At 35.4% G+C, this 20369-nt stretch overlaps 3 protein-coding genes across 6 annotated transcripts in view; all 3 read right to left on the reverse strand.

Moving 5' to 3' along the window:
• Positions 1-11189, reverse strand: part of sept15 (septin 15) — a 28292-nt gene extending 17103 nt beyond the window's left edge. The window contains exons 1-2 of one of the 4 annotated variants that reach the window (XM_042753721.1): positions 10899-11189; positions 5773-5869 (exon numbers count right to left, since the gene is read on the reverse strand). In XM_042753721.1, coding sequence (XP_042609655.1) covers positions 5773-5869; positions 10899-10937 — 136 coding nt within the window. In that variant the 5' untranslated portion in view covers positions 10938-11189. Of the gene's footprint in view, positions 1-5772; positions 5873-10898 lie in introns of all 4 variants that reach the window. The other 3 variants (XM_042753719.1, XM_042753723.1, XM_042753722.1) reach the window with 3 other exon arrangements.
• Positions 11190-14468: 3279 nt separating this feature from the next.
• Positions 14469-15743, reverse strand: LOC109078060 (monocyte chemotactic protein 1B-like). Its single transcript, XM_042753105.1, has 3 exons — positions 15543-15743; positions 15256-15376; positions 14469-14975 (listed from the first exon to the last, which is right to left on the reverse strand). The coding sequence occupies exons 1-3, from the start codon at positions 15610-15612 to the stop codon at positions 14867-14869; spliced, it is 300 nt and encodes a 99-aa protein (XP_042609039.1). The 5' UTR covers positions 15613-15743; the 3' UTR covers positions 14469-14866.
• A 2595-nt stretch (positions 15744-18338) lies between these two features.
• Positions 18339-19145, reverse strand: LOC109082195 (C-C motif chemokine 4-like). The gene is made up of 3 exons (XM_042753389.1): positions 19021-19145; positions 18680-18800; positions 18339-18583 (listed from the first exon to the last, which is right to left on the reverse strand). The coding sequence occupies exons 1-3, from the start codon at positions 19082-19084 to the stop codon at positions 18454-18456; spliced, it is 315 nt and encodes a 104-aa protein (XP_042609323.1). The 5' UTR covers positions 19085-19145; the 3' UTR covers positions 18339-18453.
• Positions 19146-20369: the final 1224 nt, after the last annotated feature.

A 20369-nucleotide genomic window follows, 5' to 3' on the forward strand; every position in this document is an offset into this window, starting at 1 on the left:
ACGCCTGTCAAAAGGGATACAGCACGTGCTTCTCCAGCGAGGACAAACAGAGACGCTGGAAAACCATTAAACAGAGGATAGTGGTGCTAATAGACTGGAACAACCACATAGTGCAGATAAATAGACCCTATTTCCACTGGTTTTATGCTGAACTAGACCAAGACAGGCTATAAGGGGAACAGACATTTCAGAATAGAGGGGCATGCTAGCATCACTTCCTGACTCAGTTTAACATGGTTTGCATTTAGCTTCAAAAAGTGTGGGGGGGGTGGGGGGTGAATGGTATTCAAAAGTATTTTAAATCACCAGCATTTCATGCAGTATGTTAATAAAATAATGTCTTTTTAAAAAAAATCTATGGCCCAAAAAGTCTTTACACTTCACCCCTAAAATTAAAATTCTGTCACCATTTACTCACTTTCATGTTGTTTTAAAGTAAAATGATTAAAATATAAATATATAGTAAAACATACTTACAAAAAAAAATTCAAGAACTTTTTGAAAAATTAAAAATTATAAAAAAAAATAAAACTTTCTATTTTCTTTCTAAAAATAGAAATAGAAAAAAATGACAAAAATGCATTACAAAATTACTCAAATTTAAAAAGTAAAATAATATATAAAAATAATATATATTTTTAATTGATGTGGTTTGGTTTCCAACATTCTTCAAAGTAACTTTTGTGTTTAAAAAAATAAAATAAAAATAAAAAAAGGTCAGTCATACATTAAGGTGAGTAAATGACGACATTTAAATTTTTGGGTAAACTATCCATTTAATAATTTAGGGAAGTGTTTTAACATGGATTGTTAATTATGATAATTAATCGATCATCAGAAGTGTTTTATAATTGATTGTTAATTATTTTAATTAATTTATCTTTTTTTATTGAAAGATTACTGGGACGAACGGACAATTTTTCCAAGAGGTTCTGCACATTCTTCTTGACTTTCATCTTTTTACCTCTTCCTGTCCTCACGCTCTGGGCCAGAAAGCACCCCAGGGCCCATTACTGGGCTCAGATATCCTGACATTTCCCACCTCCTCCTCTTTTCCACTGCCCTGCCCCCATCCAATCCCAGCCATCCCATCTCTTGCTGTCTTTTCTGCTCGCTCACTCACTCACTCTTTTCCCCTCATAAAAGGGGCTCAAGCACTGCTGCCGTACAGTTGCTTAGCCTTTAACAAACAGATAGTGGACAGAAAACGAAAGAGAGGCCCCACTACCCCAACACATAAACAAAGTTGAATTGCTGGTGCAAATAAACAGCAGGAAAAAGTATTTTAATTTTAACAAACTAGAGCTTTGGGATCAAGTATTTAGTACAGTTACTGAATTTAAAGGACGTGAGAATGCATGTGTGATAGCAAGTGTGTGTTTAACTGGTTTTCAGAGAGGGGCTCCTGTAGTGATAAGATCCATTGTTCGGCAACAAAGGTCAGAGTTCATCTCCGAACAGCCTGAGATAACAATCAGCAATGCTTTGAAAAAAACTCACTCACACACGGACACACACACACACACACACACACACACACACACACACACACACACACAGTAACTTTAAATAGGAAAATCAATCTGACCTACATAGAAAATAAGATCCATGAGGTGACACGTGTGATGTTATAGACTGCATGTGCTCGAGCAGCATACACATTCTACATTAATTCTACAGATATGGTGGAAATTAATTAGATGTTGCCCACCGGCAATGCAAGACTCTTAAACACACATAATTCTGCCCTAAGCTATATGCACTATGTTTCTCCCATGTGCATCAATTTCTGTTCTGAATCTGTAATATTATATACAACCGCTTAAAGAACTGCTTCAGATGGTAGAGTAATGGTTCTCCAAAAGCCATTGTTCTCATTCATAGCAGTCTTCACACAATTAAAAGTTGGTAAGTTAACCACATGGACCCTGCTTAATCACAACACACTGGATAGCTGGCCAATCAGAGTACATCTCGCTTTTCAGAACGATGAGCTTTGTAAAAATCTACATGTTTCAGAAAGGCGGGGCATAGAGGAGAAACAATAATGTACAGTATTTGGAAAATAATGTGTTTTTTTTAAACCTTAAACCGCATAAACATTGCATTACACCAAATACACAAAACAATTTTCTTTTTAGCAACGTCATATGACCCCTTTAACCAATGAATACTTCAGGAATCTGTAAAAACTAACTAACAAAATAAATAAATACTTCTATGTCAAAGCTTCATTTTCATAATAATCAGCAAAGTGGACTGCACTGGAAATTGAATAGCCACTTCAACATTTCTACCATCACACATATCTTCCATACGGTCAAAGATCTCTCCAACTCATGAAAGTCATCAATGGCTTCTGTAGAGTGAGAGAGGATTTGCATAATGGTGTTACTCTACTTCATACACTCATAGCCATCGAGAGCGGAGAACCTCAGAAGTCCTGCGCAAGAGACATCAACTTAAAATATTCCCCTTTTCAGCGTCAACAAAACTTTAAAAGTGTTTATTTGAAAACCCAGAGATACTCCAGTGTTTGTTTGTGCGCTGGCGGATACATTAGCATGTGTGGGCTAAGACTGTCTGACAGGCTTAGCTCTATGACCGGGTTGTTAGATGACCTGTTGGCAGGCCAGAGAGGGGAAGCTTTGGCTTCATAATCCAGGGATTAAAATCTCCTCCCTGTGTGTGTGTGTTTCAGGCAGGGATCTACCTTTAAAACCGACCTAAAGCATGCTAATGTACGAAAAAAGTGGCAGCTCTTAGCAGTAGATACACTAGTGCAGCCACACCTGACAAACTGCTGCTGTGTTGTTGAAAATATCTCTGAATGACATGGATTTCAATAAAATGTCCGGTTTTAAGACTTCAGCTACCGATTAGAAAAATCAGCACTTAAAACATCTCAAGTTTTGTCCAAACACAGCTGTTGGAGTTGTTACTGTGAAGGAATGCAAACAGTGCAATTAACAATTTTTTTTTCTATTCATTGCTTGTACGGGTGTGAATTCTACCACACAGACTCAATAATAAAACAGACTAAACCATATTTTTAACAAGACTACAAACCTCAAGGTTTCATTTCACTTCGTGAATCTTTTTGTGGCCTGTTCTTGCACCTCAAACATGCCTCAGATAACTCAATTTGAAAAATGAACCTCTAAAACTCTTCACATTTTCCAACGGTTTCTCCCTGAAGAAACATTTTGCCAGCTGGTTTGAGAGGGAAAGCTCAAGAAAGGAAATGCTTGTGGAAAAAAACACAAGGGAGACTGAGAGAGACAGAAAAGACAGGAAACAGATTTTTTCCTCCCTGAAATTTTGGAGGGAAAAATTGAGTCCACAGCCAAAGCCCAGTGGTGTCTGTCAGGATGAGTGACAAGAGAACAAGACGACGAGTTCTGTCCTTTAAAAGACCACTGACATGCCTTTAAGTAGATACAAAATCCCCATTACGTGACACTTAGATCACATTTTCAGCCCAGTTTGTGGAACATATGCACAATCCTTTTTAGAGAGAATTTATGTGGAGGGGGAAACTTGTTTCTGAGGTAAAATGTGACATTTCAATATTAGTGAAAGAGAAACACTTAAAGACAGATGCTGATACTTACTAGATTTGCATTTATTAAGATCAGTGGTGCTATTCAGTGGATAGCTACACTACCGTTCAAATGTTCGGTGTCAGTAAAATATTTTAGTTGTTGTTGTTGTTCAGCTGCAAATCAGCATATTATAATGATTTCTGAAGGATCATGTGACACTGAAGGCTGGCGAATGATGCTTAACATTCAGCTTTACCATCACAAGAATTAATTTAATTATAAAATATGAAAATGGACAATAGTTACTTTTAACTGTAAACATATTTAAAAATATTACTATTTTTACTTTATTTTATACTGTATTTTTACTGCAAAACTAATCGCAATACTGTATGGTTACAAAACAAAACAACAACAACAAAAAAAAAAACAGACAGACCAGCTAAAGACTCAATTGTCAACAAAACAGTCGGGATAAAAGTTTGATATTTTAGGTCGCATTTACTGAAGCTCAGCAAAATTTTGTGAATAAACAGTCATTTCATGTGCATTCGAAAAAAGATCCTCATGCAGATTTGTTCATGTTCAAGATGGTCACACAATTTCACCGTACTGACAAATAGAAAGCTGCTTGGTTTGAAAGTAACTTTGCTACTGTAATGACAATGGACCATTTTAACCAGTAAAATTTTACTAGAATATGTGCCCACACATTTACACTTGCGAGCACTGTAAATTTACTTAACAGGCCCACACACCTTCAAGGCAACACAACTAGCATTCTACAAATTCTAGTACGGCTCAACTTCTGGCATTAGTACAAGTATCTCAAAAGGCCGGTTTACCAAACAGGAAACCACAAACTAGACAACTAGCCTATATAACAGAGGAAGGGAATGAGTGAGAGACAAAGACACGGAATGAGTAACAACTTGGAAGAGGAATAGAGGAACAGAAAAAATAAAGAGATTATTTCACCCCAGAGCTGGAAAGCAAACCCTCTGCAAAAGCTAACAGACACAAAGCCAGTTACTATGGCGAAGCGCTCCGCAGCAGTTATGTCACTGAGATCCATATTTCCAATATAGCTTTAGTCACAGCATCCAAACCACAGAGATTGTGTGATGGTGACAACAGTATTGATCATCCAAACGTTTCACATTTATCTACTCTTGTATGTGGGAATTTACTCATTCGTTCATCAGCAAAAAATCACTTTTATGCAAAGCCACAGACAGATTATTTAATTAAAGCAATTTAATTAAAAAGTGTCATTTGTGTTCCTCATGTATATAAAGAGAGACTTTTCCAAATAATCGCCAATGTCAACATTATTATGTATTTTTTGTTACTATTTTCATTTTCTTCTTATTTTTATGCAGTTTTAGGCCTGTTCTTGCTTAAATATTATCATCAAATTTTAGATAAAAAAAAAATACTTGGAATCAAAAGCCAGCATTTTGTCTTTATGTGTGTTTGTTTTTTGTTTTTTTAAAGATTTTATTTGTCTATGTATTATTAAAACAACTTAACAATTTGTGTCCCAGGTTATGCACAACCCTGTTACCAACCTATTTTATCTTTTTTTTAAGTGATGAACTACCATAAATAATAATAATAATAAAAAAACCGTAATTATGACATCACCATCCTTTCTATATGTGAATGCGAACTTAAAATCTCATGGTTTTTTGTTTTAATCTTTTCATGTCATTAGTATTCTATAAATTTAACTATGTTGCCATGATTACATCATAAATAATAGATGCAAATAGAACTAAATATATAAAAAATTTTATATTTTCAGCATTAAATGAATAAAAAAAAACATCTAGTTTCACAGCCTTTCACAAAAGACTTGCAATGTCAAACTGAACTGTAAGTGTATCAACTGTTAACATTATATGAATGATTCCCTAATATTTTCTAAAGGCACAACGACATCCAGTTTTTGTTAAAAAAAGACAAAAATCAGCATTAACATTCATTTTTAAGAAACATACTGTAGTTTCACAACCTTGAACACAATACTTGCAAATTGAACTGCAAACGTGTCAACCCTATTAATGTTAACAGGAAATTCTCGAGTTCTTAATTAGATCCACACTTAATTGAGCTGGAAACGGAAGCACAATATTTACTTGTTATATGTCTAAAACCTTATAAAAACTTTAATCTGCAAACATCTGAGCTTGTCACAGGTGAGCAAAAGAGTTTTGCGACTTACCAACAACCATGAGTGTGAACTCGAACCCTCTCTTGACGGACTTCCTGTACACCTGGTTGGGGAGGTTGGCGAAGCCGACATAACCCTCCAGATTCCTCTGCTGGAAGAGAACACAGCTTTACTCCACATTCCTCTGATTATAGAGCAGAACGGCTCCTCCATTACTGTTATCCCTCTCAAAACAGGGTTCAAGAAGACTTCAGAGGAAAGATTTAAAGGCTATGCTAATATTAACATTAGTTACACTGGATAATGACTTAGCGACTCCTAATCTCACATGCAGGGATACCACAACAAAGGATAACATGGAATTTTGCTAATTTGAGGATAAGATCTGTTAAGTACATATGAAAGTAACACACCAAAACAGCTGCAGGCCAACAAGGAGGTTGAGCGCTTTTCTAGCCCAAACACAAACTTTGGGAAACCAAGAGGCTGGGGAAGGGAGGACACATGGGATGAGGTGAAGCCCACATGCTCATTTACGTTTCGTATCATATCCAACATGAACTCAATGTCGTCATGGAGACAGTGAATTTCACTCCAGATCACAGCCAGCGCCTTGTCCAGCTGTAAGTCCTTCTCGAGCTCCTCCATTCCATTCTCTCCGTCGCTTTCCATCTCTTGTAATCTCATGCTCTCGGAAGCACAGCGCTGAAGCACACGCTAGGCGAGGCAAACACAATTGATCGCTCTGCGTTGGCTCCACGGAGCTTCTCATGCATGGTAAGCCAATGGAAAACTAACTAGTAGGGGCCATACTCATAATTTAGAGAGAGATATTTTGAATGGGGAGGGCTACAGTTATCAGGGCGATTTAACTCTTTTGGGCCTAACCACAGATGTACTAAACCAATCTAAACCAAAACGAACCCAATAGATTCTTTGGGAAACAGTTCATTAGTTCAACAAAAATGAAAATGTTGTTAGAATTCGTAGTAAGAAAATTATTATACCAATAAATTAGAAAAATTAACCATCTTATTTCCCCTGTTTTTACATTTATACTACCTTTTTCATTATATAATGCTCACTTAAAGTTAATCTTTAAACACTAATTTATTAATACTGTAAAACTGCAATCTTTAGAAAAATATAAAAAAGTATTTTTCATGTTGTACATTACAATGTTGTAATAGCATTTTTTGTATTTTATTTTTAATTTAGACAAAATACATTCATTTAAATAAAACACAAAAAAGCATACTTGGATAGAAAATCATTAGTGATGCACGTTATATCGGTATCATATTGGTTATCAGCAATACCAATAAATTAGAAAAATTATCGGCCGATAACCGATATGGTACTGATGTAACATTTCTAATGTTTTTTTTGTCAAGAATAAATGATCTTATTTTCCCTGTTTTTACATTTATATTACCTTTTCCAATATATAAGCTAATGCTCACTTAAAGTTAATCTTTAAACACTAATTTAATAATACTGTCAAATGCAATCTTTAGAAAATTATATAAAAATATTTTTTCATATTGTACATTACAATGTTGCAATGGAAATTGAAGCATTTTATTTTTCATTTAGACAAAATACATCCATTTAAACAAAACACAAAAAAGCATACTTGGAAAGAAAATCCTTAGAGATGCGTGATACATGTACCATATTGGTTATCGGACAATACCGATAAATTAGAAAAATTATTGCCCAATAACCGATATGGTATCGATGCAACATGCATCTCTAATAAATCTTCAGAAAAATAGCTATAAAGTATTAACTATTCATATTGTTTATTATAATGTTGCAATGCCAAAATTTAATGAGTTTTCTTTTTCCATTTATTTAGACCAGTGCTTCCTAAACCTGTCCTGGAGGACCTCCTGCCCTGCACCTTTTGTATGTCTCCCTTATCTAACACACCTGATTCCACTCATCAGCTTGTTAGTAGGAACTGCAAGAACTAAACTGGGTGTGTCTGATTAGGAAGACATACAAAATGTGCAGGGCAGGGGGTCCTCATGGACAGGTTTGGGAATCACTGATTTAGACAAATATTTTTTTTTATTTTTTATATTGTACATAATAATATAGCAACAGCCACATTGTAATGTACAATATGACAAAAAAATAATGCACAATATGAAAAAAAAAAAAAGAATCATGTAAAAAGCACAACCAGCAATACCATTTATTATTTATTGGCCATAACATAATTATCAGAAAAAAATGATCATATGGTATTGGCTAGAATTTGAATATCGGTGCATCCCTAAAACTCATACAGCCTTGGAACATCATCAAATAATGATGATTTTATTTGTGTGTGAGTATCCCTTTAAAAGACCAAAATATCAAAATGAATTTGATTATGAAACCTCTAACAGTTTATGGACATTTGCAGTGTAAAATGCAACAGCATCTTCTTCAAAACCATACTATATAATTCATACAGCAGTCTATAAATAGCCTTGCTCTGTGAACAGCTCAGGGCATTTTCCATGCTTTCACACTTCAAGCGCTCTTATGTAACTGTAAGATTGATGTCATTGATGCCCAACATGTCAAAACAACAAAACATCTGACCAAATGGGTGAATCAAATCAATGATTATCGAACCCCTCGATATCAATGCTAGCATCCTCGATTGAATGATGCAGATAGCATAGGTGGGAAACAATGTGGGTGTTCACAAGCTTACTATTCAATTCATCCTTTGAAGGATGCATAATACAGCTGATATGAGGACCCTAAATATAGTGGCCCTAAAAAGCACTTAAGAGTATTAAAAGTTTTAAATGTATATAATATAAATTGGCATCTGCAAAGAATTGATGCTAGACTTTTTTCTTGGAACCAACTTCACTTTTATGAGCTATTTTTGTATTCACTCTTAACCAAAGGGCCCCATTTTGATTTTAAGCAGACATATGAAGTCAGTTTCCTTCAAGTTCACACAAATGGGATTGTGATATATGCTTGGTGACAGTTTTTGGCTGCTGTTCTCTCTAACCCCATTGAAATGCATCTCCACTCACTGCTCTCCGCAAGAGCTGCGCATCGTGCTTAGAGCCTGTCATTCTCATTTGCTCCAAATAGCTATTAACAGCCCAACTACTGTGCTCAAAAAATACATTTGTATGCATCTGCAATCACAATCATCTGACTTGAGGTCAATGGTAATCAGTATATTATTATGTGTGCAGCCTCAACCACAATATGCCCCCCCACCCCACGCAGGTTCATTTTTAAAATATGTGATTCACCATTTCACATATGCCTCAACAATGTTATGGTATGAGGACATTTTTATTGATAGAGGCCGGGTAATGTTTAAAATGCAGGGGTTGTTTGGATCTAAAAACATGATTCTGAGGAGTTTGTTTCTTAGTTTAGTTTGGATAAAAGTGCAGCCTTTTAATACATGAGCTAAGGCACATGTGACTAAATTCACTTTATTAATAGTTGTTTATCAATAAAATAAAGGTTTGAATCAAGTTTATGGATCCCTGATTATGGCAAGCTATTTTTACATTTATTTCTTTAAAACAGCTAGTATCTACTTTAACGTAACTAGTGCTTATTTATCCATTTCTAAAAAGTAATCCAATAGTGAAGACACTTGTTTTCATATAGGCTACTAGTGCTTATTCCTTTACTAGTCAAATTTACTTTGCTTTGACAAGTTGCAAATACTAGCTGTTAAAGGGGTCATATGATGCTTTTTTAAAGATCATTATTTTGTGTATTTGGTGTAATAGAATGTGTTGACATGCTTTAATGTTCAAAAAACATTATTTTTCAAATACTGTACATTATTGTAGGTCCTCTATGCCCCGCCTTTCTCAAACATGTCGTTTTCTACAAAGTGCCTCCTTCTGACAATCGCAGTCTGCTCTGATTGGCCAGTTGACCCAGTGCATTGTGATTGGCTGAACACCACAAGCACTCGTCAGAAATGTAACGCCCCTTTCCATAACCGCAAGCTTCATCTTTCAAAATAAATGTAAAGACAGTTAATAATATCCTTAGTTTTACCATCAGTTCAAGCCTGAAAGGGGAACAGAGTCGCGTGACAGACACAGTGATGAAGCTCGTATGTGTTTGCAGTACACAAGCCACGGACGGTTAAGACAGCTGACTCCACTGTGTGACCCTGTCTCTCTCTCTTTCTCACACACATGCGTGCACACACGAAATACTTTAATAACAAAACATACTTACAGTAGCTGATTCAGAAGCGCCAGATTGTCATAGCAAAGTCAGAATTACCTCCTCTCATAGGTTCACAAAATGGTCATCCATAAAATGCATTACTGTTCTGTTGTAAGTAATCTTAAAGCTTCCTAAATGCATCTACTTTTGGAAGGCCAACTAAAGTGCTTTTGCTTTCGCCTAGATACACAAAGCATCTCCCTGACATGGCTGCTTCAACATTAACTCCAGTTACTGAAACCACGCCTTCTTTCTTTGTGTGAACATTTGGGTGGCATTACGCAAATATTTCCACATAGTGACGTAGAGATGTGGGGGCATGTTTGAATGAGACGTTTTAGGGGGGCGTGGCAGAGTCTTAACTTTGATAAAGAATATCTCTTTGGATTTGAGACTTTAGTCTTTGCAACTTTACAGATCTTCTTCATGCACCAAGAGTTGTAACACTCCAAAGAGAAAGGAAAAATAGAAAATCGCATCATATGACCCCTTTAAATTTTATGGGAATCTGTGTATTGTATATATTCCAACAGTTGTTATTACCTTTTGTACTAGTACTACAAACAGTTACCACACATTACCACAGAATTTGCAATTTGTTATCATTAACAGAGAAAGAATGACTTGGAATAATGACTAGCAGAAAAAGAATAGATGTATGTAATGAAAGAGTACTGGTTACTACTTGAATATGTAGCCTACTAGATAACATTGGAAAAAGTACTAGCATCTATTTAATAGTTTTTGGTGAAATCAGTAAAAAAAATAGATGCTAAGATTTAAGTAATAGATGTGAAAACGGCTTGCCGTAACAGATGATTAGAGGGACAGTCAGTCACGCTAGGAATCAATCCGCCCACCACTATGCAAATCCATGAATCTATAAGCCAGATGTGCCTTAAATGTATTTTCTGTACAGATTTGCGTAAATGCATGAAAATTGTACTCACTGCAACGCTGGAAACAGCTGAGTCGGGTCTCTCGATCATTGTCCTGTGACAACACCCACTCCGAATCCCAATAGATCAGGCATAAAAGATGAGTCGACTCAAAAAGGGTCGAGTGCAGAAGCGATGATGAACCCTGACAGCTGACTCGGATTTGGACGAAATTACTGGATTTTTAAGGGAAGTAAACGTGCACGGGTCAAAAACAAGCATGTGAGCATCGGCCGGGATAAGTAAAATGTTACAATGCTGCGAGCATGAAAGGCGATTGTCCTCCTCCTAGAGAATGCAAGCCCTATTGGACAGCGACTGGCCGCTTGTTGTGATGTCATAGAATCCCGCCCACCCTCGATTTTCATTGGATCACTGGATTTTTACAAAGGATTGTGGTATTTGTAGTGGCGGGCAAAGATGCCGTTGCCTCGGGATATGCATGCAATAGCCTACTTCACACACACACACACACAAACACACACACACACTAATTCAAAAAAAAAAAAAAAAAAAACACACACACACACACACACAAATATGTCAGTATTGGTATTTAAGATTTAGAAAAAAAAAAAGATGTATTAATAAATAAATAAATGGGGACATATTTTTAATTATTAACAGACTCGGAAGAACAGATTATGAGGCGATTTACAGGTCCTTCTCAAAAAATTTGCATATTGTGAAAAAGTTCATTATTTTCCATAATGTAATGATAAAAATTAAACTTTCATATATTTTAGATTCATTGCACACCAGCTGAAATATTTCAGGTCTTTTATTGTTTTAATACTGATGATTTTGGCATACAGCTCATGAAAACTCAAAATTCCTATCTCAAAAAATTAGCATATTTCATCCGACCAATAAAAGAAAAGTGTTTTTAATACAAAAAAGGTCAACCTTCAAATAATTATGTTCAGTTATGCAATCAATACTTTGTCGGGAATCCTTTTGCAGAAATGACTGCTTCAGTGCGGCGTGGCATGGAGGCAATCAGCCTGTGGCACTGCTGAGGTGTTATGGAGGCCCAGGATGCTTCGATAGCGGCCTTAAGCTCATCCAGAGTGTTGGGTCTTGCATCTCTCAACTTTCTCTTCACAATATCCCACAGATTCTCTATGGGGTTCAGGTCAGGAGAGTTGGCAGGCCAATTGAGCACAGTAATACCATGGTCAGTAAACCATTTACCAGTGGTTTTGGCACTGTGAGCAGGTGCCAGGTCGTGCTGAAAAACGAAATCTTCATCTCCATAAAGCTTTTCAGCAGATGGAAGCATGAAGTGCTCCAAAATCTCCTGATAGCTAGCTGCATTGACCCTGCCCTTGATAAAACACAGTGGACCAACACCAGCAGCTGACATGGCACCCCAGACCATCACTGACTGTGGGTACTTGACACTGGACTTCAGGCATTTTGGCATTTCCTTCTCCCCAGTCTTCCTCCAGACTCTGGCACCTTGATTTCCGAATGACATGCAAAATTTGCTTTCATCCGAAAAAAAGTACTTTGGACCACTGAGCAACAGTCCAGTGCTGCTTCTCTGTAGCCCAGGTCAGGCGCTTCTGCCGCTGTTTCTGGTTCAAAAGCACACGCCTGTGCACGGTGGCTCTGGATGTTTCTACTCCAGACTCAGTCCACTGCTTCCGCAGGTCCCCCAAGGTCTGGAATCGGTCCTTCTCCACAATCTTCCTCAGGGTCCGGTCACCTCTTCTCGTTGTGCAGCGTTTTCTGCCACACTTTTTCCTTCCCACAGACTTCCCACTGAGGTGCCTTGATACAGCACTCTGGGAACAGCCTATTCGTTCAGAAATTTCTTTCTGTGTCTTACCCTCTCGCTTGAGGGTGTCAATGATGGCCTTCTGAACAGCAGTCAGGTCGGCAGTCTTACCCATGATTGCAGTTTTGAGTAATGAACCAGGCTGGGGAGTTTTTAAAAGCCTCAGGAATCTTTTGCAGGTGTTTAGAGTTAATTAGTTGATTCAGATGATTAGGTTAATAGCTCGTTTAGAGAACCTTTTCATGATATGCTAATTTTTTAAGATAGGAATTTTGGGTTTTCATGAGCTGTATGCCAAAATCATCAGTATTAAAACAATAAATGACCTGAAATATTTCAGTTGGTGTGCAATGAATCTAAAATATATGAAAGTTTAATTTTTATCATTACATTATGGAAAATAATGAACTTTTTCACAATATGCTAATTTTTTGAGAAGGACCTGTATATGATCTGTAATAATGTACGTCTGCCCTCTAGTGGAATATTCAAAACGTAGTAACTAGCAACGTGTCCTATTTATCATAACAATAATATGCTATTCTATTTCCTTTAGAATATTAATGTTAAAATGTTTGATAACCTATATATATAAAACAGACTGGGTCTGGTTTCTCCTAAACCCCCCTCATTTCTGTTACAAATGGAGTTTAAATATCTTGCCACTGTCATCTTTTTTTTTTTTTTTTTTTTTTTGGAATAATACACATCACAGTAGTAACTCTCTTAAATGTTACAATTCAATACTTTTTTTTTTTTTTTAATTTGACTTATTTATGCAAATATTGCAAAAATGCAAAAATTTTGAACATTTCTATTTGTACCCACTTATATTCAGGGTCCATACAGAATAGATTCTTCTGAATCTCTTCTTTCTTTTGTTTCTTGGAATCTGGAACTGTTACAAATCTAGAGCAGATTATAGACAAAAGCATTAAAACTACACGAACATGAAGTAAATACTAAAGATTAGTCACAATATAAGTCATACATCTAAACATATTGAGAGCACACTCACACAATGTGTTTGAAAGGGCAGCTGCTGCTCGTCCAGAAATAAGACACCAGATATTTCAGAGGTATTATGATATTGATTTCATTAAAGCAGCAGATCCTGTTAATGTTTATTATTGCTTTAATATCTGAAAAAGTGAAGAGTTACAATGTGATTCAACATGTTTTTACCCTCCAGGTTTTTAAAATACAGATCAAATAAGGGATATCCAACCTTATCAGAAAGAAATAACTAAGAACTATTTTAAATTTTTTAAATGCAGTTTCCAGAAAAGTTTAAATCTGAAGCCTGAAATGCTTTACATCCCATTCTCGTGGCAGAGAACAAATATGACAAGAAACAGACATTCACCAGCTAAAATATTAAGTTGCAGAGCACAGCACAGCATCAGAAACAGTGATGAAGTAATTAAGAATTAGAATTTTTAAGTAAAGGTTTCATCTGATAACTAAGTATGTAAAGTATTTTTTAATATTAAACGTATTGAAAGTAAAAGTATAAGTAAATGCAAAATGGAAAAGGAGCCAATAAATATTTAAAAATGTGTATACACAGTTAAAGCAGCAAGCTTGTGTTCAGTTAGTCAACTTTCTGTATTTCAGTTGTGTTCAGTCAACTTTCTGTATTTCTGATGTGCGTGTGCCCTCTAGTGGATTGGAATATTCAAAAAGTTGTTGTGTCCTATTTTCATATAATAATAATAATAATAATAATAATAATTTTGATAATATTAATAATGATATTTAATATATAATTCTATTATAATAATACTATAATTAAATTACTTTTGTTCATTTTTTAGTTTTAACAAATACAATTTAAACAATAATATTTGCAAGAGGCTTTTTAGAAAATTTACTTGGAAACAATATTGTGCATCAATGGAAATAAATAAATCAAAAGACTTATTAAAAAAATATATACATATTGTATTAAAACATAAGTAAATACTATTTACACAAAAATTGCTACTTGACACAAAATCCAATAAAACGGTAAAGTAATCTAAACTGAATAGTCATTAAGCTGGTAAATGGTAAAAGGCACATACTTAGATAATAGACAAGGCAAATAATAGTTGAATGATTTACATGACAATAATAACACTCTGAAATGTTTCTTTAACAATTCTAATCATATGTGAGGTGGGGGTGTATCTGTGTAGACAATATCTTTCAAGTTTCATTTTGCTGAATTTGAAGCACTTTTCTTGTCTATGTGCGTCATGGCCCGCTTGACCCAGGCACTTTTAGGGTTTCCACAGAATTGTTTATTCTTAATTGTTACGAACCTAAAGAAGATTACAGACAAAAGCATTAGAACAACATGAATGTGAGTAAATAATAAATGTCAGTGGTTGCATATTATTTTACAGTACATGCGCTTAGAAAGTACTGGGTAATATAACGTAATTACATGGGTTATGTTTAGGTTCATGGTTAGTACTTAATTATTACCCATTTACTGAAATTATGATAAGTACATAGTATGCACATATGGAACGGGACTGTACAATTAAATGCTAGCATGTTAATAATATAGGTATACAGCTAAACATGGGGGATACTCACACAATGAATTTGAGGGGGCAAATACTACTTGTCCAGAAATAAGACTCCAGCACTTTCAGAGGTATTCGACTGGATTCATTAAAGCAGCAGACACTGTTTGCCAACTCATCTGACATTGTGCCTGAAAAGGTTTTTAAAATACAAATTAAATACAGGTTATCTGATATAATCAGAAAGAGATTCAAAAACTGTTTTAGCTTGTTCTTGTTCTCTAATGAAGTTTCCTCTTTAAAAGATTAAATCTGAAGCCTGAAATTTTACATTTTATGATAGAAACAGACACTCACCAGCTGAGGTAAGTTGCAGAGTACAGCACAGCATTAGAAACAGTAATGAAGTCTTCATGAAGGTCTTCATTCTCCAGGTTGACACACCACATGAGAGACAGGGAGAGTGAACGCATGTGGTAAACTGCCAGTCCTTTATATAGTGACAGTGAATTAGTATTCACATTGAAAGAAATCCCCTATGCTTATTTTCTGGACCAGAGACACAGCCTTTTCCAAGTACAAAACCACACTGTCTTTGAACCTTCTTCCTCTTTATGCATGTGGTTTTAAATGTGCTAAAATAATGCATTGAAAAAATACCCTACTGTTCACAAAAGTCTTCCTATTAAAATAAACTCCTAAAATAATGATGACTTAAATTAGGCCTATTGTTCTTCTGTCAAACCTTTACTGTTCATTCATTAGCATCTGCTTGGACACAAGTGAAAATACATGCTCTGAGTTTAACTTTAATTAAAGTATTGTTCTTTAAAGGTATACTTTAATAATGGACAATAAAACAAAGGAAATCTTAACATATACCAACTTAAATGCAATATTCTCTATATTAAAAAAGCCAATTTAAAGTTTAAATCAGATCAGTAAGGCTTACCGAGATAAAGATCATGAGACCAACACATTTATAGACACATACATTACAATGGTTGTTATGGAATGTGGCAGTCAATGAAAGTGCACAACGGAGAGTATAAAATATCAACTCTCCAGAGAACACCACACATTACTGCAGATGAGGAAAAGGAAACTAAATGAATTAATGAGACGCCAGGTGAACTTTATTTTACATCTTATATTTTACACACATATATGTGGGGTGTGTGTGTATCTGTGTAGATATGGATCTGGACTCACCCAGCCGAAAATCGTACAGTGTGTTTTAGGCTTTTGGCAGGATGGGAGGACTGGTTGCCGGGAGGGGCATGGAATTTGAGGGGTGGGGGAGACTGGCAGGGTTTAGTGGTGTGGATTGTTAGGATGAAGTTAGTATACCGATAGGGGGGACCGAAGGAGGGTCGATTGTGGATGAGCTTTGTTTGTCCTGTCACACCAGCTCTGTTAATGAGGAGATTTAAAAAAAAAAAACATTTAAACGTTTAAACAGTATCATTTTGGCGGCATGTTGCATTTTCAATGAAGTTCACGTTATTGTCTTTATCCAAGACACATCTGGTTTCTCACAAAATTGACTTTTAGGTGTAATAACCCTGAGGGAAAAAAGTCCACATTTAAAATATTTGTTTAAAGTGCTTGCATGAAATATGCGTTAAAAAATAATGTTATATGAGGAATTGGAAAAATGAAACAACACCTTTTATAGACTGGAAGATTTTGAGCTGCTGGCGAGATCAAATGTTATATTACTCTGAGCAGAATTTTACAAATACTTAAGAAGACAGCAGATGTTACAATACAATGTCAGGCGCATATAACACTAGCAATGAATTATATTCTGTGGAACAACAAATTTGGATTGTATCCTACTATTGAAATATAAACAGACATCAAACAGAGATGGTGAATTAATTTTCGTTTTGAAAGAAATCCCCTTGTTGATTCTCTGAGCCAGTAACACAATCTTTTCATAGAAAAGTAGAAAGCAGTCTGTCTCTGAACCCTCTAATTCCTCTTTATTCTGCGTAGCTGTTAGGTGCTAAAAATGCATAAGAGAAAATGCAGCACATTGCATTTCACACAGGAAATAGGCCTAGTGTTGTTTTGGCAAACCCAAGTATTGTTCATTTGTAATCATCTTCTAACTTTTAACATAAATAAAACGTTTGATGAAAGTGAAAGTGTTTTTCTATGAGAGTGAATTGTGTAAAGTGCATGGTGTTCCAGCTACACCTTGAAAGGAAATTAAAATGATTTCTATTTTTTATCCACTTGCAGTTTTACCAAGGATATGCAAGTTTGTCATATAAAACTAACTAACTAACTAACTAACTAACTAACTAACTAACTAACTAACTAAAAATAACATAAACCATCACAGAATTTGTAATGGTTTTATTGGTTATAATGGGAGTTGAATCAGTTTTATTGGTTTTAATATTGGTTTTCTGTAGTGGTTTTTGAGTGGTAAACTACTACTCTTACTATTTTGATTTGCACTTTGACGTCATGGGTCCAAGGCCCTGCGATTCTCATTGGCTGCTGTGTACCTTTAGGATACCAGTATGGGCCCTAGTAAGTAAGGTGTACTTTTTTTTTTTTCACCCAGTGACACCCGGCTTACCTTTATCTCTGAGAGTGATTCCACAAATGCATCCTTCTTATAATAATAGCTGCTATATATGTTTAAGACTCATTTATACTGAGAAAGAAAATTAGTAAACACTACATTTATTAAATAATTAACATGTTAGCATTGTATATAATACTTAAAAAAACATTATTACTAATGGAAAATATTACTAATTAATATACTGGAAAACATGCTTTTGTCAGTTTGTCATTCGGATTATCGTATTATGATGCAGACTGTACATTATGACCACAACAGATCAATTACTATTTTTGAAATATACATTTTTAAAATACCCAACACAGCATTAATTCATTCTCAAAAAAGAGCTGGACAAACAAATGTTTATTATTTGAATCAGATAAGATGAAAAATTTCTTATTATTATGAAAGATCTCAAACAGAAGACAACTTTAAAAATTCACCTTTATTATAAAAAAGACATGTTAAAGTCCACAAAACACAACAATGCAACTTTACATTAATTTAAATATACAGAAAACTGCTTTTGATGCAGCTGGTGTACAATAAAATATAATTTAAACAAATTCAATATTTCTAACATTTATTCTAATAAAAGCATGATAAATAATCGTTCTACAGAAATAATAGAGAAATAATTATGAACATTTTCCCCATTAACTACTGAGCAAGATACAGTATTTATACTGTAGTGCTTAGAGTCTTTGTTGTAGTAGTGGTTGTTGTTCTGCTGTTCACTTTTGCAATATGGCTGTTCACCCAGCTGCTGTCTGGATCTAAACAGAACTCCCTTCCAGCAGCAGTTCGAAACCTAGGGCCGAAAAAACATCAAAACAACTTCTAAGTAAGAGATTTCACCAAATAGACTCATTCAGTTTGACTCTGAAAATCTTTAGAGGACACTTACACAATAGCTGATATGGGACAGTTGCTTCCGGTCTGGTAAAAAGACACCACCAGGTTCAAAGGAATTTTCTTTTTATAGAACTGGACACAGCATGATGATGATGATTCAAGTGCACGAGGAGCTGAAAGAATTCAATACGTATTAGAACTAGAGTCAAAAAGTTTACTTTTAAACTTAATATACATTTATTTATTAAACCTTCAGTGTTTAAATAAATGCATGGACATGCAAAACTGCTGACGGGATTTATAGATTGAATTAAACACCGTCAAATGTTTCCTGAAATGAATTGCATTGAGTGGTCAATGCATTGAAGTACATAATTTCAAATCACTACCCACCACTTGAAGTCAGCTGAAGAGAGCAGAACAGCACCAGCAGCAACAGAGACATCAGGATCCTCATTCTTCAGAGTATCTGCTCACACAAAATCTGGTCTAGAAGTGTTTGCTGAATGATTTGCTTGGTCACTGTTATATAGTGAGGGAGAGAGAAGTTCTTAGAGCAGATGTTCACAGAACTTTGAAGCAACACTGAATGAGGATCAATATCTGTTCCCTTTTTTGTTTTTGTGTCTGTTACTACTTTTTATGGTAAAAAGAATGTTTTTCCTGAAAAGACAGACCATCTTGCTAGACATAAAATATGGAGTTTGGTAATATAATTTGATAATATAGTTTGGTAGTATAATTTGTTGTATATTCATATATATTCAAAAAATTATATAATATAATTGATGCAAACACAAATTAATTTAAATAGGCAATTTCAAAAGGACATATTATTAATAAATGAATTAATTAATGAAAGTGACTAATGATGGTGATCAGTAGCAAAGACTAAGACATGTCACTCGTATAGGCAAAGGGCATCTCAGGAACCACACTCCAGTGGTTTGAGTATTACCCATCAGATAGGTCCTTCAAAGTATCTTGGAGAGGTGAGGTGTCCAAGTCGCAACATCTAACTACTGGGGTGCCTCAGGGCTCAGTTCTTGGACCACTTCTCTTCTCTGTCTACATGGCATCATTAGGTGCTGTCATTCAGAAACATGGCTTTTCATACCATTGCTATGCTGATGACACTCAACTCTACCTCTCATTCCATCCTGATGATCCATCGGTAGCTGCTCGCATCTCAGCTTGTCTAACAGACATTTCTTGCTGGATGAAGGACCATCACCTTCAACTCAACCTTGCTTAAGGCAGAACTGCTTGTGGTTCCAGCAAACCCATCGTTTCATCACTATTTCACCATCAAGTTAGGCACATCAACCATAACTCCTTCAAAAACAGCCAGAAACCTTGGAGTTATGATTGATGATCAGCTAACTTTCTCAGACCACATTGCTAAAACTCCTTATTCAAGCTCTTGTTCTGTCCAGGCTGGACTATTGCAATGCTCTCTTGGCAGGTCTTCCAGCCAGTTCTATCAAACCTTTACAATTAATCCAGAATGCAGCAGCAAGATGAATTTTTAATGAGCCAAAAAGAATGCACGTCACACCTCTGTTTATCAATTTGCACTGGCTCTGGCTAGCTGTTGGTGTTAGATTAAAGTTATTGGTGTTTGATTTTTGACCACCACTGGCTCTGCACCCTTTTACCTTAATTCATTACTTCAGACTTATGTGCCCTCTAGAAGATTGCATTCTGCAAGTGAATGTCGCTTGATTGTGTTATCCCAAAGA

Source organism: Cyprinus carpio, chromosome B25 (assembly GCF_018340385.1).
Source record: "Cyprinus carpio isolate SPL01 chromosome B25, ASM1834038v1, whole genome shotgun sequence".
Lineage (NCBI taxonomy): Eukaryota > Metazoa > Chordata > Actinopteri > Cypriniformes > Cyprinidae > Cyprinus > Cyprinus carpio.